General features: G+C 41.0%; 2 protein-coding genes and 1 non-coding gene across 4 annotated transcripts; all 3 read right to left on the minus strand.

Annotated features, from left to right (window-relative positions):
• Window positions 1-422: 422 nt before the first annotated feature.
• LOC121956145 (uncharacterized) lies at window positions 423-8,519 on the minus strand. 2 transcript variants are annotated; one of them, XM_088091122.1, is made up of 2 exons: window positions 8,407-8,519; window positions 423-3,591 (listed from the first exon to the last, which is right to left on the minus strand). In XM_088091122.1, exon 2 carries the CDS (start codon window positions 3,522-3,524, stop codon window positions 3,135-3,137), a length of 390 nt encoding a protein of 129 aa, XP_087947248.1. In that variant the 5' UTR covers window positions 3,525-3,591; window positions 8,407-8,519; the 3' UTR covers window positions 423-3,134. The 2 variants fall into 2 exon arrangements, with proteins under 2 accessions (XP_087947248.1, XP_087947247.1); XM_088091121.1 differs by lacking the exon at window positions 8,407-8,519 and adding an exon at window positions 3,721-4,134.
• Window positions 8,520-9,132: 613 nt separating this feature from the next.
• On the minus strand, window positions 9,133-18,110 carry tedc2 (tubulin epsilon and delta complex 2). Its single transcript, XM_042504266.2, has 10 exons — window positions 17,607-18,110; window positions 15,818-15,876; window positions 15,227-15,463; window positions 14,033-14,270; window positions 13,880-13,933; window positions 13,707-13,785; window positions 12,660-12,804; window positions 11,679-11,774; window positions 10,036-10,229; window positions 9,133-9,915 (listed from the first exon to the last, which is right to left on the minus strand). Exons 1-10 carry the CDS (start codon window positions 17,708-17,710, stop codon window positions 9,766-9,768), a joined length of 1,356 nt encoding a protein of 451 aa, XP_042360200.2. The 5' UTR covers window positions 17,711-18,110; the 3' UTR covers window positions 9,133-9,765.
• trnat-agu (transfer RNA threonine (anticodon AGU)) lies at window positions 17,086-17,159 on the minus strand. The gene has a single exon. It is a non-coding gene; the product is annotated as a tRNA-Thr (tRNA).
• Window positions 18,111-19,240: the final 1,130 nt, after the last annotated feature.

A 19,240-nucleotide genomic window follows, 5' to 3' on the forward strand; every position in this document is an offset into this window, starting at 1 on the left:
TGCATGCCTCCTTCTGCACTGTGATATAGTTCACGTGCGTAGAAACAAATAGTTTCTACATTAAACTAGTCACAACAAGGTCTGTTGATTATCTATAGTAATCTGGTCTTGAATTCTGAAGAGAGACCTTGCTGTTGAGTTTTTGGCACTTTGAGCACCAGCCACTGGACATCTAGTTCTATTCGAGAGAAAGCCCGCATCCCTACAGCTGATTTCTCCAACACTTGGCAACTCAAACAAAAACAATATAGATTGGTAATTAGCACTACAGTAAGAGGAAATATATGTATATTTGATTTTAGGGTGGACCGTCCTTTTAAAACATGTAGTTTTATAGTATATAGTTATATATATAGTCTAGTTATATTCAATAAATAGTTGGGGTTTCACCTCAAGTTCCAAACTAGAACCTCACAGACCAATTTGTTCACAAAACATTTATTTAATATGACATTTAAAATGAACATATAAGTAGAAATATACAGTAGAAATATAAAATTGTCATATATACAGCACCAAAAAATAAAAGGGCACGCAAACAAACAATATTTTGTTTCACTCGCTTGAGTGAAGAACAGCATCGGTGAGGGACGTAGTTCCCCCGCAGCAGAGAGAGGTAGATTTTCCCCTTTAATTTTTTTTTCAGAAGGCAGACGGGAAATCATGACACATCTCTAACAAACAAATTCTGTTCACTTGCCATCGAATTTTTGTGTCAACACATCGTCGTAATATAGCTTGAAAGTTATCAAGTGTGCAACCACAATGTACTTCATTGCACTGAGCTAGAAAAAAGGACATAAATACTCTTTATGAGCATTTCCTTTGACTTGAAAGAGATTAAGGGCTGCTGTGGCCGTACAGACTGATCCATTTTAATTCTATTATTTATCAGTAGATTAAGCTTCAGACTTACAACACTCCAGTTAACTTGCCATTTTTTTACTGATGCGGCTGCTTTCAGTGATGCACCATATCCCCTAAGAATAATACTGCTCTGTTCAGGATAGCTGATCCTAATTTAACTACGGGGCTCCCTACTCCCACATAAAAGTGAAAGGAATGACTTCCCAGGTCCTGCTTTTGTCCCCTGACATTAATTCCTTGCTCCCTCTCCTTCTCTTTCTTCTCTTTGTTCAAACTGAAAGAGTTTGGCTGACAATCAGTATGCAACACAACATCTAAATGCACATCGAGTGAGACAGGACCGATCGATTGCATGTCTACTGACAAGACGGTCTTTGGCATTGTGTTAACTGCTACCTCTGAATGCATAGACACATTTTACCCGGCGACAAGCGTCACTAATCTGATAGCCACAATCGATGCAACAGTGATCAATGACAGTTTCACAAGGGTAAAGGAGTGTGCGTACACAGTCCCTCACATGGACACAAACAGGTTAGACATACTGCATGTTGCACTTCGTGTTTTCCATCCCACGATACATTCAGTGACAGAAACGAGAATATTTAAGACGAGAATCAAATGCCATTGTGTGTCTCATCCGGTGAGACTATGTCAAAATATATCACCTATTCACAGATGTGGAGCGCAGCTACATTCACTTATTCTTTTTTAAAAGAAAAATTACATGAAAGGGAAACCCCGGAGTTTCTTAGAGCACAAACACAATCAGTTTTCACTCGAGCACAGCCTTGTACCATATTTCCAGATTGACAAAGGGATTTGTCACTCTCTCAGTCAATATTCCTTCCACTGTGAGAGAGTAATAATGCACTTTCTTTGGCACACTGCGATATGGACAATGTGGGGCTTAGATTTAAATGTATGTGTGTCTTCATTTGAATGTCAAAAGGTTGTACACACTTCCCTCTGGGCTATGTCACACTGGGGAAATGAGTGGCATCAAGTCAGAAAACTGGGGATGTAGGATAGAGGACGGTGATTGGGATTATGGGATGAATGAGGAGAGAGAGAGATAGAGAACAAGGGGGGAAATTGTCAGGGGTTCAGATGGAAACGGGGGAATGCGACAGAGCCTTTTTCCATGAGTGCTTGCTCAAGGCACCAAGAGGGAGGGGCCCCAGGGGAGCAGGATCAGTCAAAGTGTCCCTGCAGTGGCATGTCCCCTCGGATAGTGTCCTTCAATAATCCTGGCCTGCCCTGTGTGGGGCTGAGGTGCCCCACGAAGACACCAGGCTGGGCGTAAATGCTCACACATTGACAGGAGGGCAATCAGTCAGTCAGAAAGTCAGTGCCCCACTCCTTTGTAATGTGAAGCTGAAGCTACAAAAGGCCTTTCAGAGTGCTTTACTGGAAGTGTCTCTTGTCTGGCGTGGACATGGCTTTATGTGCAAATCTGTTGTTCCTTAGTCGCGAACAGTCTCTCAGTTCACCAAAATCTTTACTTGAGCACACACAAACACCTTCCACTTCCCCAGCAGGTCCTCTGCTCTCTCCGGCTCATCGTCCACACAGATGCCAGTAAGATCCTGCTGGATTCAAGTTCCACTCTCCCATTGCGTAAAAAAAGCCCTCAACACATTGCTGCGGTGTCACAGGACGAGTGAATGACGCTGGCCGCTGACGCGGGTGCGCTGCTCTTTCAGCTGGGTATCAGGTTGCCGTCTTTGGCCCACTTCTGGCCTCTTGGAGAGTCACCTGTCCTGGCAGGAGGAATGCTGTGACTGACGTGCCTAGTGACGCCAGCATTGACTCCGGCAGCAGCTCTGCATAGCGTGTTGGGTGTCCGCGCAAGCTCCCACTGTGACTGCCAGTGCATACGTGTGTGAGGACCGCGAGGGCCATGTATCCTTGCGTGTAAATATGCATGTAGTGTGCAATGCATATTTGTGTGTGTCTCCTCCGAGGTTGTTTTGACACTGGACACCTGCTGTCTGATGATAAAAGAGCATGTGAGGCATTGGTGATCCCTCCTCGCCAATCCAAAATGGTCCAAACTTTACAGACTAAACAGTGTCCTGTCTATCTGTCCTGTTCCACACTCTATGATTTCTCAGCTCTCCTGTATGAGCTGAGCTGTGATAAAGAATAGAGGGGATTCGGCACTGGGAGGAGGTAAAGTGGCGGTGTCTTTCACCAACTCTTGAGCTCCCAGCCTTGAGTATGTCTCTGCTTTCCGGTTCCTACCACTGTTTTTCCCATATGCTTCACAAAGGACACTGCTCGGAGGTGAACGAGCCTCCCTCTTTCTTTTTCCTTCTCTTTTTCTTGTGGACAGTCCAACAGGCGGTCGCCATCAGTAACAGCACAACACCCATGACAAGCAGCACCACTGACACCACTTTAGTCTGAGGCAGGTCGTTATAGGTGTAGGTCACCCCAGTTCCTGCTACACCGATCACCAAAGAGATGATTCCAAAGGGAAAGATGCAGCGGTACCAGGACTTCTCCATGCCTCCAGTGGCCTGGGACAGACGCTCCAGGGAAGAGAGCACCTCTGGGACTTTGGCCCCACCAGCCTCCAGGGACTGACCCTCCTGCCCCATGCTGGTCTGGGGCTGGGTTTGGCAAGCCAGGTGGCCCGTTGTGCAGCCCATTCTGATAGTGAGGGCTGGTGGATCTGGAAACCAGGTTGCAGCGTTGGCCTCTTGGATTAGCTGTGGCCTGGAAAAACAGAAAGAAATAGAGAAAGACAGAAAGAGAAAGAGAGGAGAAGGAGGTCTGTATAAGACCGAAGAAATGACTGAAGCGTGTCAGATGAAGGCTTCCAAGTCAGCGCTGAAATCCACTCACACTTTCCCCTCCCTCTCTTGCTGTTTCTCTGTACACTGCCTGCTGGCTCCCTGGCAGCACATTGTGCACTCTGCTGGATGTAGTGGCGGGGCATATATAAAGGGAAATGGGAAGGGGAGGAGCCAGGGAAGAAAAACAGGCAAGTCCAAGTGCTCTGATTGGTCCTCTTTGTGTGACGTCAAACACTGAAGCAGGGAGAATAGGGGTTGACGAAGCACAGGAAGGGGGAGGGGAGAAGAGTTGACTGCTCCCTCTTTTCTTCATCTCCCCATCAATGTCTCTCAATTGCAGTCTTTTTTATTGTTTTCCTGCAGTATAAAATCCTTCCCTGGGGAATACAGAGGCCTGTTGCTGACTGGAAATCAGAGGAGAAAGGGGAATCCCTCATCTCAGATTGGAAAGTGTCACCTCCATATGGCAATATATATATGTATATATATATATATATATATATATATATACATATATATATATATATATACACATATAGTAATGGTGTTCCCAGTGCACCACATCTTGCATGGACATCAACAGCAAACAGAAATCCTACAACCACCTACACAATCTTCCTTTTGATATATTCCATGTGAATGCAGACACCCGAAGATTTTCAGGCAGACATCAAACATACTATGCTCCTATAATGTGACTGTGGACACACTAATGAGTAGAACCACATGTGATGGAAACACACTCACGAAAAACGCATGCAGCACCCACTGCTTTCCCGCCCACACGCACACTGCTGGTGCCAGTCCTTTTTGCATGGAAGGCAACCTCATAGTTAATCTCCCAGCGTCTCTGTCTTCCATGAGAAGAAAATCAATCCAGACAGCTCTCATCTCCCAAACTTGCTTATCGCACCTCATCCGAAAAGCTACGTTAGGGAGGGATAAATGTGTGTGCACAGCTGAGTGTCTGTGTTTTTATCTTCAGGCATTGCTGCATTTACTACGGCAATGTTTGATCTTTTTTCTTTCCACGCTATAAAAACCCCTTCCCCCCCCAAAAAAAACAACTGGATTTAACCATGGTTCAAGTGTATGTAAAGGGACAGTTCACCCCAAAATCAAAATAGTTTTCCTCTGACCTGTTGTGCGATTTAATAATCTAGATTGTTTTGGTGAGAGTTGCAGAGTGGTTTGAGATAACGGCCGTATGGTTATCTGCCTTCTCTCCAATAAAGGCTAATAGAACTAGATGGCACTCAGCCTGTACTGCTCAAAACACCCAAAAAATACATTTGAAAAACTCAACAGCAATGTCTCTTTCCAGAAATGATGACCCTGTTTACTCAAGATAATCCACAGACCTTGTTTTGAGGAGTTTCTATTTCCTGTCTTCCACCCACCAAGCTTATCACTGCGCAGAAGGAAACGTGTCTACTGCTAGCTCACCTAGCATCACTGAGCTAGCTAGCGTTAAAGCTCCGCCAAGGAGGAAGCCAAAAACGATTTCATCTGGCACTGTCAAAACCTCAAGTCTCTAGTCCACGAGTAGATGCACTCTACCTTATGCATGGTGATATGGTTGGCGGATGTAGTTCGGTAGACAGAAAATACTACCTTCATGAAACTTCCAAAAAAAAGTATTATCTTGAGTAACCGTGTCATGATTTCTGGAGAGACACTGCTGTTGAATTTTTCAAATGTACTTTTTTGGCACAAGCTGAGCCCCATCTAGTTCCATTATATAAGGCAGATATTTCTATGGCTGATATCTCCAATATACGGCAACTCACACCAAAACAATCTAGATTGATAAATAACACTGCAGGTAAGAGGAGAAATATGTATTTTGATTTGGGGGTGAACTGTCTCTTTAATGAACATGTGTTATGAGACAAGGCGCCTCTTGGATATGAGGAAAAAGATCATTTAAAAAAAATGACTTGACCTCATAACAGGTTTTAAAAAAAAAAAAAGTCATCTCTTCGAGCTTTGTGGGCATAAATACTATACCCAGTGACAACTTGAGTGTCTAAAGAGAAGAGATGTGGTTGAGGGTGACATCTCAGCACACATCATTCTATCTAGAGATACCTTGGTCCTATTTAACCATCGAATGGCCTGCCCAGGGGTCTTCGTATGGGCCACGGCCTTTCGTATGGCATCAATTTAGGTTTTGTACACGAGGAAAGCTTTTAAATAGACATTTCTGTCTTTGCTGATTTGTTTTTCAATCATAATAACACATTCATTACATTATTTTAATCTATTTCACTAAATGCACCTGGACAAAACACTAGAAAAAATGTTTAGAATAGGTATTTTCTGTGATATTGTTATTTACTTTAAATTTGGCCTGTAAAAAAACACTGTTTTTACTTTAAAAAAAAAAAAAAGCTTGTGTCTGAGATCCAAGGCTGCCCACACATTTACTTTTTTAAGTTAAAATAAATAGTTTCTTTTCACAGTGTATGGTCCCAGCCAATAAGCCCCAGTGACAAAACAGTACAGAACAGCTTTCAATTTACTTTGGGTATGCATTTGGTAGTTATTTTATGTGAATTTAGGTAAATTTACAGGAATGGTAAGATTTTCATTCTAAATACCAAACACGCCTCTGTATGAACAGGACAGCTGCTCATTAGTTTAGACACTGTCTTCGTTGCAGTGACAGAAAAATTCAATTTGATGGAAGAAGCCAACTTATACTGGCTGAATTGTGGGTGGAAATCAAATAATGAACCCAAATGCAGCCTAACTGATGACCACACTGACTTAACGATCTCTTCTGTTGCTCACTCTGCAACAGAGCTGAGCAAGAGGGGAGTCAAAGAGGGGAAGTGAGGAATGTGTTTGTGAGGGGCGGGGTGCAAGAGAAAAGAGATGTTCAATGGGCATTTGAAGAAGAGAAGTGGATTCTTGGTAGCGCTGTTCAGTTTCTGTGGATTTGTACTTGGACTCCAGCACTACAGTGGCCTAAAGCAACAAATAAGAAAGTGAACAAGTAGGAAGGAATGTGGACGACAAAGAAAAGCCTATTCAATCCTGTCCCTCTCTGTGTGATGTGGCATACAGCAGTGAGATAGGGGAAAGAAAATGAAGCTTCCTCCATGGAAAATAAAATTATGAGACAAAAAGAGGCGTGAGAAAAATGGGACAAAGGCGTGAGATATGGGTAACCTGGGCAGGGCCAGGCCACGCTGCTGGGAGTGGAAGAGCTGTGCTGGTGACAGCCAGAGCCAGCCAGCAGCTGATGTATGCAGGTCACAGGAAGGCTGAGTTGCGTAGGCGCCACTCCCTCTGGGACCTGTGTGTAGCGTTGACGTGATCTCAAGGATGCTTCTCTGCCTCCTTCTTGCTCCCTTCACACACACTGATCCAAGATTGTATGGGCGGACAAGAAGCTCGCAGCACATTTCCACAGTCCCGTACAGATAACTTGGCTCCAATCCATGAGTGGTGGGATGCTTCTGGTGCTGGAGATCTTGTGAACATGTGTGAGCGAATTTTGGATTTGAGCCCTCGTCATTGTGCTTGTTTTTTTAGACACAGGTTAATCTGAAATATTCCTCTCCTTTTGAGAATCTTGTTTTTCCTCTCCTCAGGGAAACATGCCATTTCCAGCTTGCAGCATGCAGAGAGCCAGGCCCCCAGGCATCTTTGTGACTCAGCCGGCTTTGAGTATGCTCGTCCGTCCCCTTGTTTGTGTGTGCACGAGGGTTGGTGCAGCAGGGCTCAAACACCCACGTCCTGCTGTGTGAACCCAGCGCCACCTGTCGCCCAGTCTGGCACAGCCCCTGCCATCCACACGTCATCTGTGGGCACGGGCCCTTTAGGTGTCTCCGAGCCCTTCTGCGTCTCACATACGCCCTCACATAACATTTGCAGCGAGCTAAACCACCAATTTTCTCAGATCACATACTATCAGCCCCACATGTGTTATATGTCATTCGATGCCAAATAATAAAAGCCCAGAAGGGAACTAAAGCAGATCATATGGAGAAGCATTATGTTGGAGTATCAGGGGCATTCACAGTGAGCTGAAACATACTGGAAAGGTTGCAGGACTGTCTCATGACTATCATTCACGCTGTGAGCTCTTCAGAGACCATTATTTGCCAGACAGTAGGAAGAAATTGGAACACATGGAGGATGACTCTGAAGTCATAGCATCCCTGCTGCTTTCGGTGAAAGACAGGATTAAAATAGGATGAAGCGCTTCCATTGTTCCTTTAAATCACTTAAGTCCACACACCAGCAGGCATGAAAGTCAGGCAGCACACTGATTAGTAACTTTAAAAAATTATGCATGAAAACAAGTCTTATTTCCACATGTTATTCAAGGCCACAGACTAATTCCAACAGAGAATTTACTGATTGATTTTGATGCAACGGTAATAACTGAAACCATTAATAATAAGCACCTGCTAGTGTGTTCAATGGTCACTTCCTCTGTGAGTTGAGTGCCACCTGCTGGTAAATTTAGAGTTGCAAGGGCTCTATTACCAAGCTCAGTTTAATTTTTTTCATGACATCTCACGCTAGGTATTAATTGTTATGCAAGATAAGAGATAAGACTGTATTGATTCTACACCGGGGAAATTCACTCATTACAGTAGCTTAAGAGTCAGAAGGAAAAGAAAAAAGGAAAGTGTTCGAGTGCTGAAAAATGATAGAAATATTAAAAAATACAATAAAAAATAAAATAGTAGAACACCTGGGGTGCCTATTAGCTTACCTGGTAGAGCGAGTGTCTCATGTACAGAGGAGGTGTCCTCGCCACAGTGGCAGCAGGTTCAACTGTGACCTATGGCTCTTAGCTGCATGTCATCCCCTCTCTCTCCCCCTTTCATGCTTGAGCTGTCCTGTCATAAAAAAAGGCAAAAAGCTAGTAAAAATAATTTCAAAGAAATTATATACAACTGTCACTTCAACATATACTGTATGTCCTTGTTGTCCTTTTTTTTTACACTGCCTACTCCACCCTGTAATGACTGCAAATTCATTTTTAAACTGCACTTTTGCTGTTTTAAGGGAAATTATAAATATTTTATATTAAATATTATATTAATTTTTTTTAAAAAAAGAAATTCAAATGATGCGTGCGAGAGACATGGATCAAGAGAGGAAGGACAGGGGGGCCACTGAGCCTACTTAAGCATAGGGCCCAGAATTTGGTGCTATGTTCCTGATTACACGTTACTGTTTGTATGTATTTTTATCTTCTATGTATATATGCCACTCTTTTTCTCTCATTATTTCACCAACTATTTAAGAAAACTAGATAAATTAAAGGTTTAAATACCCCTTAGGTAAAGTAAAAGAAACTTTAATGTCCCTAAGGGGTAACTGAAATACAGACAGCAGTCACAATATAACAAAACAGACAGTACAAAATTCATATACACACAGCACCCGGAATCACACACTGTCCGGTACAAATCATGGATCTTAAGGGACAATGCTTGTTGAAATAAGGAATATTTATTGGTAAAGATCATCCTCTTAACAGCACTTCACAGTAAAACAAAAAAAAAAAACAATAAACAACCACAATCTTTTTTCCCAGTCTTACATTACTGTTTGGCATCAGACACTGAATAATCACAGCACATTAAAAAACATAAATTCTTCAAAATAATCACCTCAATTCTTGACTGCTCAGTCTAAAGCAACATAATAGTCTTGGAATAGGATATGTTGAGATGCAACAGCAGGGAAAGCACAGGTGTAAATAATGACATTAATGATGACTTAATTCCATTTAGCTGCTTTGATTTTAGGGCCCTCGCATTGTGCATGCTGGCTCACTGTCACACTCACTGGGACTCTGAAATATATCAGAGCCATCATTAGTGTCATTAGTTACACCTGTGCTTTTCTTACTGTGACAGGTCAAAATGTCTGCTGTGAAAAAGTCTGTTGTTTTTTTTTTTATTCCTTTGAGCTTTATGTTGTAGTGTTACTGACAGTGCGATTTAACCGGTGTTGCACTGGAATGCCTTATACTGAGAGGTCGTATCTTATTTCTTTTATGTGTAAAGAAGAGGTGGACTGGGTTTCATGAAATAGTAAGTCAGTGTGATATTCTCTGTAGTCAGTCGGGCTCAGAGTCTAGGACTATAGCGGGGAAACGCTCCCCTCCTTCACCAAGCAGGGAGTACATGTCTCTCAGCAGGCTGATGTTAGGACATCCGGGCCCAGGTACTATAGATGAAAGCTGAGGGGACAGAGTGTCCAACAGAGCCTGTCACAGAGAAAGGACATTATTTCTTAATAAGTACTGACCTCTACTCAGCAGAACACAGCCCAATCAGGTATCTGATGAACTATTATTTTAAGATGCCTAAATGCTCACAGCCCTTACCTGCTCGATGTCAATCTCCTGTTGCAGCAGCGCCACACTCATCCTCAGCTTCTCCAGCTGCCTGAGCTCTGCCTCTGTGGTGTAGGTTATAGTCGGGGGCAAGGGTGCAATCATCCCATCTCCCCACACACCACTAACCCCAGTGGGGCAAAGACAACCTCCCTCTGGCCTCCATCGATCCCATGCTTCCCACTCTGACGGAAAATACGGTTATTTTTAGAGCGTGAGCGTGAGCAACCGTACCCTAAAACGTTTTTCTGCTCTGCTGCCTCAGCTTTAAATAGCTAGGCCCTCGCCTTGCCGCGTCAGGATAGACAGCTTTTAAAACCCCACCATCACAGGGTGGGATGGTGGGGGGGTGTTGGATCTGTCGAGGCCAAGGAAACTAGTGATCTGGCACTGAGGTTTCACTGCGGCTCTGTTTTCATTTTCCATCCGCCAAGATGGAGAGGCTGCATTAGCTCGTTAGCACGCTACATTCATCACAATCATATCTCAAATGCTGTTAAAATGCAATAAATGATTTATCCCGCTCTTGAATATTAAACCCACTGAAATAAAATACTAGATTTGAGATGCCACACTGAATACATGTGCTCACAACGCTTGATGGAGGTGTGCAAGCTAAGCAGGGAGCTAGAAATGACTGGAAACTTCCCTCTCACACTGGCTTTAGCGACATACTTGCGCTGCACTTGAGCTATAACTGGTAAACATAAACAAAACTTGCACCGTGAAGGTGATACAGTCATTTGAGTGGTGTGAATGGAAAGTCTCTGAGCATTCAGCTTCATTATAACAGCAACGTTGGAGGTAATGGAAATTGTACCATGTTACATACTGTAGGTACTGACAACCAGAGACGATAATTCAAACACAGGGACATGATTTCTCTTCCAGTGTACTCGTAATTATACAAGACTGTGCTGTAGAATAAATCATTTTCAATAATGTAAAAGTTTTCCTCTGCTCATGACCAGCTTTATATAACCAAAGTTTTTCTGTATTAGTCTGTGGAGTGAAGCTATGGATCAGTTTCAATGTGGAGGTAAAACAATGACCAAACATACAGTTGTATAAAAACATGATTTCCACGAGGTACAGGGATGAAGAAGTGGTTTGACAGTCACCGTGTGTTTACAGGGGTTATTTATTTGGTTACTTTATTAGTATTTTATCTTCCTCTTTTTTGTGTAAATGATGAAAAGTTGTAGATATTTGTTTTGGGGTATCTGGGTGTATGTATATGTGCTTAGTTAATAAGACTATGAGTTTGTATTAATAAGAAAGCTGGTTAATAAATAATTCAATGATTTATGGAGAAGGGGTGGGATGAAATAAGTTTGTACTTTTTCTCAATCCTTATCGAAGATGTAAACATCATCATCATCATCATCATCATCATCATCATCATGTGTTCATGTGACAATTTCTTTTGCTTCATGTTTGTCATTGTATGTAAGTATTATTTTTTTTGGTCTGTCTGCGTGTTTGTATAATCATTTCTCTATTTTCTTTTTAACATGTTCAAAATAAATCTAATCAAAAAAATAAAAAGTCAAGTTATAATGTAATTCTTTAAGAGGAAACACATGGTTTGAAAGGGTAGGTTATGTTTTGTTTAAACAGTACTATTTTCTTACCTTGTTTCGCTTGGTGTGCAAAGTTCTGTAACTGTACTGCTGTCATCGGTGACCTTTCAAGTGTCAGACATGAGTCATACTTGTTTACCTTAACACCTGTAAAGAAATACATAAAAACTAGAATGATGATGATGATCACACATATCTTTTCCCTAGCAGCACAGAGGATCTACACAGTCAGCACAGTTTCAAGATCAGTGTCACCAATTCACTATCGGACTAAATTATCTCCCCCTCTGTTGCTGAGTTAATGAGTAATGGCCAGAAAAAGGTTTTTGCAGAACATCGTGATGTCAGAGTGATGCTGACCTTTGACCTTTTGGATATATAATGTCATCACTTCATAATTGTATCCTATTTTTGAGATTTGTGTGTCATTTTGTCATAGTTAGTGGATGAATTCTTGAATTATGGGCAAAAACATGTTGTATGAGGTCACAGTGACCTTGACCTTTGACCACCAAAATCTATGTCACTGTAGAGTCCAAGTCGATGTTTGTGCCAAAGTTGAGGAAATTCCCTCAAGGTTTTCTTGAAATGTCGCTTTCACAAGAACGCAACGGACAGGATCACCGTCACCTCGACCCATGATCAATAAAATTGAATCAGTTCATTGTTGACCCCTCGTGGACATTTGTGCCAAATTTTGTCAAAGTTCCCTCAAGGTGTCCTGCTATTGCCAGAGTTGAGGCATACAAACCATTATTACAACATTATTTCAGGAGGTAGTAGAGTTGTTTGGTTTAATTACAATGTTTATAAGTCCAATGTTTGTAGTCAGTGCAATTGTTAAATATTTCAGCTGCTCATTTCTGGGTGCTGAATGTGATTGGCAGTGTTACACGAGTTTAAACAGCTCTCAGAAAGTCACTTCCTGCCAAATTATCATTTTCTCACCCACATACTTGTGTCATCAATTGCCTTCTTTCATCTAATCCTAATTTTGTGTGCTTGCATGTGGAATCTGTTCAAGCTTTTTACCCAGCTCTGCGGCTGCTGCTGTCGCCTGTTTGGCCAGAAGCTCCTTTGTCTGGCACTGCTGGGTGAGGTCACGTCCTTGGTGAGTCAGTCTGTCGACCAGAGCCCTGGTCTGATCCGGGCAACCACATGGCCAATCCCTGGGGAACTAGAGGTGTCAGAGAGACAGGGTTAAGGACAACACATCAGGTATCAGGCTGCTCGGAGGAATTAAGGTGTATTAATCAAATTTGTGCAGATACAAACTCTGCTTTGTTGTTATAGCTTGGCAATGGATATCAGTGGAACTTTAAAAGTGCAGTACTGAAAAATATCAAATTTCCATGTCTTTTTTTAAAAGTGGGTATGGAAGCTATTTAAATACTGTGAGAGTATTAAAACGCTAAATCCACAGAGTAATGCACGCAGTCAACATTCAGTATTTTTGCCTTTCAACAAGCCATCAGGACTTCTGTGAAGTTGTGATGTCACAAATAAATTACAGACTGAATCAAAATGTTAATTTAAAATAACTTCCAGATAGAAAATCTTGTGTCACAAACACCGAGCAAACACTGTCTCAGTTAGTTAGTTTGTAATTAAAATAAAATGTCAGTTGTCTACCCACAAGTGATTCTTGTCGTTAGTGCAATCTCACAGTGATTTTGTCTATAAAGACAGAACGTGCTGCAACAGTGCAATTAAAGTCATTGCTGCAGCTGCAAAGTCAATGCAGGGATGCAGAGAGCACAGAGGTGGGAAACACTAACCAATCAGAGAAGACAAGGCATTTTTAGGAGAAGGGCTTAAAGAGACAGGCCATTAAACCGAGCGTTTCAGACAGGTAAATTCAGGCAAACAGTATAAGAAAAAAGTGTTTTTTAATATTAAAGCATGCAAACATGTTTTTGTAGCGAACCAAAACACAAGTATGAACCTGGAAATGAGAATAATATGGGACCTTTCACTAACACTAGAGAATATTTCTAAGTTAACATTACACAGTATGGAAAACAAGTCTGAGGCTTCCCAGCCCATTTTGACAGGCTTCACTAGGAAAAGGAAGGATACCGTAGCTCTCATTTTCTCCATGAAGTGACTCCTCCCAGGCACAGGTTTCCTTTGTAGGGCAATGACTTTGTCCCATAACCTAAAGATAATATAGAGAGGGAAACTTAGTGCCCAAACTGAATCTGTGGAATCAGCTTTAAATTTTTCACAGTACTAACAGTCATTTTGGTCACCTGTTTTGCTTGCTCCTTAGAGATTTCCATTTTGCTGTTTGATCAGAAGCATTCCTGCCAAAGCAAAGGCAAACTATTATAGTAGAAGAGCAGTCAAACCTTCACTCTCTTCTGACTGTGACTTTTTCATGGTCCAGTTGAGTAAAAACATACCCATTCTGTTGAGGTAAACTGTGAGCTTCGGCCTCCGTATGTGAAACAGGCACTGTGTCATTTGAAGGAGTTGGGATGGCTGCAGCTTTGCCCAGGTCATTTCCAATGAGCATGTTGCTTCTTATAGTCTTGTTTTTAGAGTGGAGAGTTGAGGTGTGTAACTGACCCCGATCAAGAGAGCCAGACGCTGAGACAGCCTGCTGTGATTTCCTTGCAGCTTGGTGATGTGCAATTCCAGCTGAAGAGACAGGACAGTTCTGGGTTATGTTTCCATTGAAGGAATATCTCACCACCGTTGACCGCTTGTATATCAGTTACTCACCCTGTGCTACACCGAATTTGTGAAGAAAACTTTGCGTCTCTTGCACGCCCCAATGGTGAACAAACAATCGAAACATGGAGGAAATTCTTGATGAATTACATTCATAGGAGGCCACCTTTACCAACAGCATATTATCCGATCATATGCTCAGTACTTCCCAAAAAGACAGCCCTTTTGGTATGGGAACAGAACCAAAAATTACACTTATTTATGCTCTTTTCAAAATCAAACTCCATTAATAAAAACAATAAATCTACCTCAATGAAAGCGGGAGCTACAGGAGAACAAACTGAATCCCTAAATCAGTTAATTTATTTGTGTTACTGTGTGACTTTACTGAATCTAAACTAACTTTAAAATAACAAAGTCACACAATAACACAAACTAACTAACCAATAAAGGCAGCAGAGATCAGCAACCCGTGCTCACAGAGGTTAAAGTACTGTTTTAGTCAATGGAGTCTGGCTTTGAAGAGAGCATAGATAAGTTTCACTTGTAGTTCAGTTCCCAGTCCGAAAGGGCTATCTGTTTGGAAGTACTGAGCATGCAAGTGGACAAATCAGACTTGGATTATACTGCAGGAGTTGGGTAAAAGTTTCTAATCTGATGTTTTGATAGTTGCGCTGGTCTTAAACGTGGACCCCTGTGACTTCAATTCATCAAGATTTTTCTCTGTTTTGGGATACTCTGTTTACCAAAGACATGTGAGAAAAATAAAGTTTTCTTCATAATTTCATGAAACAAAGGTTGAGTAACTGACATATGATCATTTGGTGGGTGAAGTATTCCTTTAATTGTGGTTCTGCACTGTCCATGTTTGTAGCTTGCTGAAAATGTTGATGTTGAGCCCAGTGTGAAGGATGCTGACTTACTGGATTTTTTGTGCTCTTTTCTGTCAAGACTGGCAGATTTTGAGGTTAATCTAGTGGTCATTTGATTTCCTTTGGATGCTCCAGATGCCTGCATTCCCTCTTTGGATGTGACAGCTGTAACGCCAGGTTCCTTTCGATGTGCAAATTGTCCTGCGCCAGTGCGAACCCGAAGGGCTTTCTCCAGGGCTCGCTCAAGCAATTCCATATCCTCTTTCTCCTCTGGTGAGGTAACTGTGTCTAAAGATAGCAGCATGCACACACGTGGTTACAAGTTAAGATGTATTATTATTTAACCTTTATTTAACCCAAAAGTCTATTTAGACACATGAGCTCCTTGATGACCAGAATGAAAGAGATATGTGATATACATCTTACATCTCTCTTGACTTAGGTGCATTAACCAAAAATGCTCAAATGAACAATTTATTTTATCATATATTACATGTGATGTTTATAGAATCTTTTTGACATACAGTGACTGACAACAAATGAAAAATTGCCTTCAAAGCCAACTCATTCACAGTTGGAGTTTTTTCTCTAGTGATGAACGAGCATTTTATCTCACATACAACCTATGATTTTTCAAATTACCTGTAGCAGCATCATCTGCACATTTTGATTCACCAGAGCCCGTCTGAGGTTGTGGCGTTCTGAGGGCAAAGAATTAATGTTATTACACAGTCAAGGTAACTGAGAGGAGCACAATTATGAAAACTTAGGCAAATGGTATATGCACAGCCTACGTGTTTACAAAGAAAAAAATTGACTTTTAGTGTGAACAAATTCTAAGTTGCAATTCTGTATGAAACTTAGTTTTGGTAAGATTTTTCTGTTAATAGAATTCAAACTTTATTATCTCATGTACTGTAGATGCATGTTGTTTACCACAAATCCCAAATAATAGCGGATTTTAAAGGCTGCTATCGATTTGAGAGAAAAAACACTTACAAGGTATGCTTCAATATTCCTCTTTTAACATAAACATGTAATATAAGCCAGCGTTTTTGATAAAGACTCTTGAATTTGATAATGCTAGTGACACAAATGACCTCATACATGTCAATAAAAACAGAATGCATTTAAAAATGTAGACAGAATGGAATGAATTAAACACTAGGCACATTGTAAAAACAGGATAAAACTTATGAAAATGTCCTAAAGTAAGTAAAATCACCAAAAAGCAGTTCTAAAAAGGTGGGGTTTTTTTTAAGTGATTTAAAAGATGAGACGGAGTTTGAGGCCCTGATTTCCTCAGGCAAGTTATTCAAAAGGCTCTATCACCTTTTTGATTTTTTCTGGATCTGGGAACAAGGAGCAAAACATCTGAGGATGTCAGGGTGCGAGGAGGGATATAGGACGATGACAGATCAGATGAGTAAGGAGATGAGCTAGGCCTCTCAGGGTTTTGTAAGTAATCAGTAAGGCCTTAAACTCTATTCTAAAAGTAACTGGTAGCCAGTGTAAGGAAGCCAGAGTCGGTGGTCACGTTTCCTTGCTCGAGTCTAAATCCTGACAGTACAGTTTGGATGACCTTAATGCAGGAGATGGATTTTTTTGCTGATGGAGGAGAGCAGGGAGTTACAGTACTCAAATATAATGGTTATAAAGGCGCAGATTACATTTTACAGATTTTTGGTTGAAATAAATTGTTTACATGTGTTTCTAAAATGAGCAAGACTGCACCAATAATTAGACATGTTCATCTTAGCCTCAGATTTTCTTGACAACGGCATCATGATTTCTGCATTTACCACGTATAACTATCGCCCATTAATTTACCTACATGCATTACATCTCACGCATGTACAAACCAGGCTCTGCGGTAAAGTGGACAAAGCGCCAGTTTAGACTACTGGAAAAGGCACTGCTGGGATTCGAACCCAGGATCTCCTGTTTACTAGACAGGCGCTTTAACCAACTAAGCCACAGCGCCGGATGAAGGTCATCTGCGACAAATGCTCGATTTATGAAATCAATCCATGTGACTTCTGACACAAATTAAAAAAAAATCTTTTGGTTTCACGAAAGACCGCTCCATTAATATTTACTTTTTAATCTCTGCGACTTCACGGAATGTTTCAGAGACCAATAAACCCAGTTGTCACGAGAGGTACAACGCACAACAGACACACAAACTGGATTAAACATCTGCATCAATAATGTATTTTTGCATTCACATATTATACGTTATCTTACATACTAACAATATACAAATAATTCTTCTTGGTTACGATTGTTTTGTAGTTCTAAACTTACAACTGTCTTATTTTAAACGGCAGGCGTGAAATGAGAGATTCTGGTGACAACAGTGAAATCGTGAACACTGGTAATTAATTATCAGCAAAGTGTTAATGACACAGATTTAACGAGCAGTACTTACAAGGCCTGTAATAGTTCTCTGTAGAGTTGAATACTGTCATCAATCTTGGCTTGTTCAGCTTTGCAAGACTTGATAGCTTGCTCAACTACGGACAGCAGCGACATGTCTCAATGTCGCACTGTGGTGACTTTATTGTTCTGCCGCAAGACACTGTTGGTTTAAAACTCTTATTCAAAGTCAACAAAAGTTTACAGAAAGTGAAAATCGGTTACAAAGGGACGGAGACATATTCTATAAAAACATCCAACACTGGCTTTTTCGTGCCTACCCGCGAAACTGAAAACTTAGCGGACCCGGAAGTCATATTTCTCTTTTCGTAGTGGAAAAAAACGTCACCGTGAGGCAATATGAAGGTGTTCAAAAAGGTACCGTCGTCGATTCGTCAGGACACGTATCTTGCATACATAAGCAAACATGTACACATAAGGCTAACACTAAACCCTAAACGCGACAAGAAACTTTTAGCTTTAGCCATGACACACTTTGTACTTCTCGCGAGAAGTGTCGTGGTTGCCAGGCACGCTGCTCCCTGATGTTGCCACGACAACAGCTCATATGTACCATGGTTTATAAATTGTGTACGCAGTAGTGGAACATAGACTACAGTAGTAGAAGAAGTATTCACATCCTTTACTTAAGCAAAAGTACAAAAAACACTCTGTGAAAATACTCTGTGACAACTATGATGTCTTGCATTGAAAATGTACTTAATAGTCGAAATAAAAGTACCCAATGTAGAAAAAAACATCAAATTTTATAAAATCTTTTTACATTTTTAGACAAGTTCTTTAATTGTAAAGTAATTAATAACTAAAGCTGTCAGAATAATGTAGTGAAGTAACAAGTAATATTTCCCTTTGAATTACAGTGGAGTAAAAGTATAAAGTCGCATGAAAAGAAAATACTCAAGTAAAGTACAAGTTCCATTTACCTGAGTAAATGCCCTTAGATTCCACCCCTGTGTGTATGGTATGTAAAATTAAAATAGCGTTGGGTTATATGAATTGTACAACAATTTTTGAAATTTGGTGTCACTGACAAAGATGCAAAAAAAGGGATTCATCTGAAGACTCCGCTCCCACATTTTATTAATTAGATCCCACTTATACACTTGACTCATAATGTGTGAATTACCAGTTGCACATGATTACTCTAAAGAGCACTGTTTTGCTGTTTCGATAACAACAATCATTAAATTTTGTGATTATGTTCCCAAGAAGCATCATTTACATGTACACTTTTGAACAATTGCTTTCCCTGTGAGTGACAGTTATTAAAAACAGGATATGACTAACTCCAGGATAATTTGGTATTGATTTGCTGTTTTATGTAACATTGTAAATGATCCAACCAAGGCCCGATACTGAGGCAAAACGAGTCATACACAGAAGTTGTTGACCACATAAATGTATCTGTGGCATGATGGGTCAGAGCCTCTTGTGCATGCACAGTGGAAACTATTGCATTTGCTTTGTGCACCTGGAGTGGCTTTTCCACAGAAGCACCAGTGAAGTAGGTTGACTTCATAGTCATCAATATTTCCTCTAAATTAGCACTGCTTCACATGCTCCTCACACCAAATTACCAATTAACAATGTGTGTGTTCCCACACTGTCTCAGGATTTTAGACTATG

Source organism: Plectropomus leopardus, chromosome 18, assembly GCF_026936395.1.
Source record: "Plectropomus leopardus strain MGB_pleo_1.0 chromosome 18, ASM2693639v1, whole genome shotgun sequence".
In the NCBI taxonomy this organism is placed as follows: Eukaryota; Metazoa; Chordata; class Actinopteri; order Perciformes; family Serranidae; genus Plectropomus; species Plectropomus leopardus.

Bases quoted from the DNA above. Each gene is read 5' to 3' on its own strand.
- tedc2 (XM_042504266.2), bottom strand. From the start codon at position 17,710: ATGTCGCTGCTGTCCGTAGTTGAGCAAGCTATCAAGTCTTGCAAAGCT. The intron at 15,464-15,817 runs GTAATTTGAAAA...TGCTATCTTTAG, and splicing joins TGCAGATGATGCTGCTACAG to ACACAGTTACCTCACCAGAG. The intron at 10,230-11,678 runs GTAAGAAAATAG...ATTTTCCGTCAG, and splicing joins TGCACACCAAGCGAAACAAG to AGTGGGAAGCATGGGATCGA.
- LOC121956145 (XM_088091121.1), bottom strand. From the start codon at position 3,782: ATGTGCTGCCAGGGAGCCAGCAGGCAGTGTACAGAGAAACAGCAAGAG. The intron at 3,592-3,720 runs GTGAGTGGATTT...CTGTTTTTCCAG, and splicing joins CAAGAGAGGGAGGGGAAAGT to GCCACAGCTAATCCAAGAGG.